The sequence below is a fragment of the Mesoplodon mirus genome, assembly GCF_964341445.2.
Source record: "Mesoplodon mirus genome assembly, chromosome: 4".
Classification (NCBI taxonomy): Eukaryota; Metazoa; Chordata; class Mammalia; order Artiodactyla; family Ziphiidae; genus Mesoplodon; species Mesoplodon mirus.
The window spans coordinates 68389111-68395110 of NC_138979.1; the positions used below are offsets into that span (position 1 = coordinate 68389111).

The following is a 6000-nucleotide window of genomic DNA, read 5'->3' on the forward strand; positions in this document are numbered from 1 at the left end:
TATTTTAAAAATCCCACAAACGAAAAGCTGCAATTTCTTACCTGTCTGCATATCTCTGCATCCAGGGCAGTATGGTGAATGCTTTTAGGGTCCCATGGGGCTGTCCTTACAATCTGATATCCCAGAGCAGGGCTCAGGTCGAACACTGTGCACCTTTCACTGGACAGTGTTTCTAAACCTCCTTTTTGCATGTACACTGTTAGAAGCAACACACAAGATGAGCACACAGCTGCAGGTTGGATCTTCAAAACAGAATGGGGAGTGAAAAGAGTAAGAAATAGAGTGAACAGTGTACAAATATATACAATCAGTTGTCAATGAAAATAATCAATAAACTATCAATAAGAAGAATAGAAAAGAGTTTTATTTGAGTCAAACTGAGGACTAGCCTGGAAGCCGGCTTCCCAGATTAATCTGAGAAGCTGCTCTGGAGAAGCAGGGTTTTCAGCACAGTTTTATATCCTGTCAGAACAAAGAACATGAAATGAGTCGGGGTTACATTTCTTCAAGGTAAACAAAACAAAACAAAACAAAAACACAGATTAGCACGTACACGACAAGTCAGCATGGCCTTGGCGCCTGAGAAGGGAGTCTTATCATCGGAGGACCAGCATTGGTGTTCCAGGAAGAGAGGAATTTAATCTTTATTTTTATCATGGACATTCTTTACTTCTGGTCAATGTGCCCTTTTCTCTAATAATTGTTTGATAGGCCACAAACAGGCTATTTTAGTTAGCATCAAATTCAAGTTAACATGTATAAGCCAGAATGACTTCCCTATATCTCAGTATGTGAAACTTTCTTTTATCACAATACACATAGGAAGGTGATTTAACCAAAAGCCTATAAAATAAGGTGTAAGTAGTTAACAGTGGGGAAGGAGGATGGGATAAAAGGAAATGGATGGATGGGACTTCCCTGGTGGTCCAATGGGTAAGACTCTGTGCTCCCAATGCAGGGGGCCCAGGTTTGATCCCTGGCCAGGGAACTAGATCCCACATGCTGCAACTAAGAGTTCGCATTCCACAACTCAAGATCCCGCACACGGCAAAGAATATCCTGAGTGCCGCAACTAGGACCTGGTGCAGCTAAATAAATAAATAAATATTAAAAACAAAAAAGGAAATGGATGGTAAATAAATGTTTGTCATCTGAGCCCAGGTCAGGCCACATGGTCCCAGTGCCTCCTAGCACTGATGTGTTGTGGCGTGTGCTGATGCTTCCCCAGCCATGGGCCATGCTCCTTTGGAGTCCAATGTCCAAAGCTCTACACCACCCTCGCCAGGCACTTGGGAAAACTTGGTTGGGGGACAAGCAGGGCCTGGACTTTCCCCGCCTCACTTGGTGTGACCAAACCCCCGGCAGGGCAGAGCTGCCCCCCAACCCCTCACCCCACTTCTTACTTGGGCCCCACAAACCCTCCAGTCTTCCCATCGAGAGAGCATGGCTTAGGGACAGTTGGGAGCTAAAGAAGCCCTCTCATGCCAAAACAAGCCTGTCTTTGCAGACCCATAAAAATTGCCTGCAAGTTCAGAGTCAATTTAGGACTCACCAGTGCACTAAATGTAACTGCAAGATGTAAGATGCATTCCCTTAATCTCCAGGAGCAGGGAGTTCTTGGCCCTTCAAAAACATCCATTGTGCAATAATTTACAGTTACCCAAAAATTAACTTAGGCAAGACCACTTTTTTTTTTTAAGAAATTGGCTTTACACAGTGACTGCCCTTGAATTCTTTTCCACAGCAAATCCTTACACTTAATAATTCTCTCGTGGCATTAGCATTGGGCTCCCCAAAATGGTGCCACCTCCCACATGGGTCACATCACCACAGTCTGCGGGCTTGTTTTGAGAAGTGCCTCCCCCCTCAACAAAAGAAGCTGAGATACATTTGCACACATTCACCTACATTCTCATCTGACTTCCTTATAACTCTGATACACTTTCTTGTCTATCCACCCATTTGTTTGCAATAACATTTACATGTTTCAGAAGTCAAAATCAAAGAATTATACATGGGCTTCCCTGGTGGCGCAGTGGTTGAGAGTCTGCCTGCCAATGCAGGGGACACGGGTTCGTGCCCCAATCCAGGAAGATCCCACATGCCGCGGAGCGGCTGGGCCCGTGAGCCATGGCTGCTGAGCCTGCGCGTCCGGAGCCTGTGCTCCGCAACAGGAGAGGCCACAGCAGTGAGAGGCCCGCGTACCGCAAAAAAAAAAAAAAAATATATATATATATATATACACACACACACACACACACACATAAGGAACTCCTGCTCCCATTCCTGCCCCTCCCCCTACTTCCACCACCAATTTCTAACCATTTCAGTTAATTTCTTTTTCCTTCCAGTGTTTATGCAGATGCCAAAATATAAACACATATTCTTATTCTGTTTTGACTGATGTAAAGACAAGGGGATTAAGGCAGTAAGATACAAAACCATTTTTAATGATGTGGTAGCACTTTACTGTTCCAGAAAAATCTGAATTAAGAGCATATGCTGATTATTCACCTTTCAGCGCAAGAGCATGTTAAAGCCAATGGTGCAAAGCAGATATGAAACTTGTATTTCTCTTTCACTTTATATAATACACTGCGTTTTTTTTTTCTTTCCATGTGTATATGAAACATAAACAGCCTCCGAGGGGCTTTCATTGTGATCTGTTGCCATGAAGAAGACACTGCCGGTGCAGTGGCATTATGTGACATTCACACAGCCAGAAACAAAACCATAACCTAACAGCAGAGGTCACAAGCACAGTCTGAGAAGTGCCAAGAGGATAATCTCATCTTCTGAGATGCTTTAGCCTTGAAAGATAATGATTTAGGCCATGAAATTCAAAATAGATTTAGCTTGAGCTATGCCCCAGGGTATGTGCAGACCCCCACTTGGCAGGCACAGCCCTGGATCTGAGGCTCAGCTGTCCCTTCCAGGCTGCCTCTGGGTTTGGGCACACTCACTGTCCCATGTGCTCCCTTGAGCTCTGGCCCCAACTTCCTGGTGCCTTCTGAGTTGGGGTTTGGCTAAAGTCACAGGGGGCTTGCAGAGAACCTAGCAGACCCCTTTATAGATGAGGCTGTGGAAGTCTGAACACATTGGGTGACTCAAACTCACTGTGTGACCTTGACCCAATTTATTTGCCTCTTTGAGCCTCAGATTCTTTTTTTAAAATTTATTTTATTCAAGTATAGTTGATTTACAATGCTGTGTTAGTTTCTGGTGTACAGCAAAGTGATTCAGTTATACATATACATATATATTCTTTTTCAGATTCTTTTCCATTATGGTTTATTACAGGATATTCAATACAGTTCCCTCTGCTATACAGTAGGACCTTGTTGTTTAACCATTCTATATATAATGGTTTGCACCTGCTCACCCCAAACTCCCCACCACCTCCCCCTGAGCCTCAGCTTCTTTATCTGTAAAATGGGGGAATTATACTCACTTCACTGAACCCTGAGATGCCCAGGTGAGATGGCTTGTCTTGAGCCTCACGTGGAGTGTCCACATGGGGCTGTGTGTTTCTGCTCCTTACTGATCCTGGAAAACAGAGTCTGCAGTTTGGCTTTTCCAGGCTCTGGAGGTATGTCCATAGGGTGTGGGCAGGATAAAAAGTGCTGCCTATGATGGACAGAGGGTGATCTTTACAGCTGCTGCAAAACTGCTCTTACGCCTTTTTGTTCTTTTCATTGCTGTCTCCACACCAGATAACTGCAGTTATCTTTGATAAGTATCATAAAAATGGTTACCAAAACAAGGGTGGCAGACACGAATTTCACAACTTGCTGCCTGCACTTACAGATGGGAAGCATACCTGCTACACTGCTGATGGAAATTTGCCTACAATCATAAACCAAAATTCAAATCAGTATCTGGATCATTTCAGGGAAAGGGCTCACTTTTCTTGCACTTGCCTAAATAGGCTTGCAAGAATTTTTTAAAAGCTGGATTGAGGTTTCACAAGGCTCCCTTCTTTCTATTAGAAGGGAGAAACAAATCTCTCCAGCATCTTCTATGCATGCAGGCAATGTATGTTTATAAAACACTTTAGGCCAGAGGTCGGCAAACTATGGCCCTGGTGGCCAAATCCAACCTGCCAACTGCTTTTGCAAATAAAATTTTATTAGAAAAAAAAAGCCTCTTTGCTCTTTTGCATGTATGGCTGACTTTGCACTATATCAGCAAAGCTAAAATATTTACTGTTTGGCCCTTTAAAGAAAGTCTGCCAACCCCAGCTTCAGACTTTTCACAGCATTTTGTCTCATATCATCTCCTTCAGTCTTCACTGCAGCCTAATGAGTTACGTTAGAGTTTCCTAAACTCCCATGGTTCACAACTTTCATGTCTCAGGGTTGGTTTGTTGGTTTGTTTGTTTTTTCCCACAGAGCACCTAGGACAAGAGGAATACCTAACGGTTCTGTTATTTAAACAGGTCAAAACAACTTACTAAGTACTTATACCCCGACAGCTTAGCACCTATTGGCACAGCAAACTTCTCTCATCTTGGGAGCATGCTACCCTCCTTGTCTGTTCCACGATGACTCTTGGCACTTGCCTTTTATCAGGACAAGTTCCAAAATTTACTTTGCAAGGATAGGACATCATGCAAGGAATGCAGTGATCTAATGTGACAGTCTGAACTGCTTCAGGCTAGGGGTGCACACAGTGTCTGACACATGCCACAGAGTTGCCCTTGAAACTTCAACATCTCCAGGGGTGCCCTTGTGAGTTTGTCACCGCACACTGGCGTATCTCACAGGGAGTTAGAGTTGGTGGTCCATAGTTCCAGATGAGGAAGGACCAGAGAGGGTGACTTGCTCTGTTCCCCAGCTCAGGGCTCTCTTTAGAAGACAGCCCTCTCCTCCCACACAGGCTGTCCTCCTTGAGATGGCAGTGTGCGCATAGTTCCTTCCCAGGGTGATTTTCTGTATTGCTTTGTCATTGCCTCACATTCAATTCAACCACTGTACCCCATTGGCACTGCTTGCCTGTGTAAACTCGCCTGGGAAGGCCTGGGGACCTGTCACCCCTCGGGTCCACCCCCACGAAGTCTAGCTGGTATCACAGCATCCCCTTGGACGGATCAGCCGTGCGCCCTTCCCGGCCACCCTAACGGTGTGCTGTCTCTGCAGACGAGAGTCATCCTCCTGAACTGGTGTGCCTGGTTCCTGCGCATGAAGAGACCGGGGGAGGACAAGGTGCGGCCGGCCTGCCAGCACAAGCAGCGCCGCTGCAGCCTGGCCAGCGTGGAGATGAGCGCCGTGGCGGGGCCGCCGGCTACCAACGGCAACCTGCTGTACATCGGCTTCCGCGGCCTGGACAGCGTGCACTGCGCACCCACCCCCGACTCCGGGGTCGTGTGCGGCCGCGTGGCTTGCTCGCCCACGCACGATGAGCACCTGCTGCACGGCGGCCAGCCCTCGGAGGGGGATCCGGACCTGGCCAAGATTCTGGAGGAGGTGCGCTACATCGCCCACCGCTTCCGCTGCCAGGACGAGAGCGAGGCCGTGTGCAGCGAGTGGAAGTTCGCGGCCTGTGTGGTGGACCGCCTGTGCCTCATGGCTTTCTCGGTCTTCACCATCCTCTGCACCATCGGCATCCTGATGTCGGCGCCCAACTTCGTCGAGGCTGTGTCCAAAGATTTCGCTTGACTCCGTCCTGGCTCCTGGCATGTAGGAAACGCAGAGATGGGCAATGACGTTGGCTTAGGGAGAACTTGGGGGTGCTGATTCCACAGCACCGTTAAACCAGAGGACGCAGATGTACCCTATCGCTGTCATGTCGGTTTCAGTTTACTTGTTACTTTCAGTAATAGGATCTCAGCACGTTTCTGTTTAACCCTCTTTGATGGGCCACTCGATATCCTCCGAGCATCCTTATAGTCAGCAGGACCCTGGAGAGGTCGCTTTGCCCATTCTCCACTGCCTGGTGTGCCCTTCAAAGAGGTTCGGGTAGCTCAGGGCTGACTGCCAGGTGAGGCCTGGGTAGCTGGTC

General features: G+C 47.2%; 1 protein-coding gene across 1 annotated transcript in view; it reads left to right on the top strand.

The window, feature by feature from the left end:
* The window catches only part of CHRNA7 (cholinergic receptor nicotinic alpha 7 subunit), a gene marked incomplete at both ends in the record, with an annotated part of 130544 nt that extends 124887 nt beyond the window's left edge, over window positions 1-5657 (top strand). Inside the window, one exon of the mRNA XM_082617046.1 lies at window positions 5139-5657. Coding sequence (XP_082473172.1) covers window positions 5139-5657 — 519 coding nt within the window. The remainder of the gene's footprint in view (window positions 1-5138) is intronic.
* Between the last annotated feature and the right edge of the window lie 343 nt (window positions 5658-6000).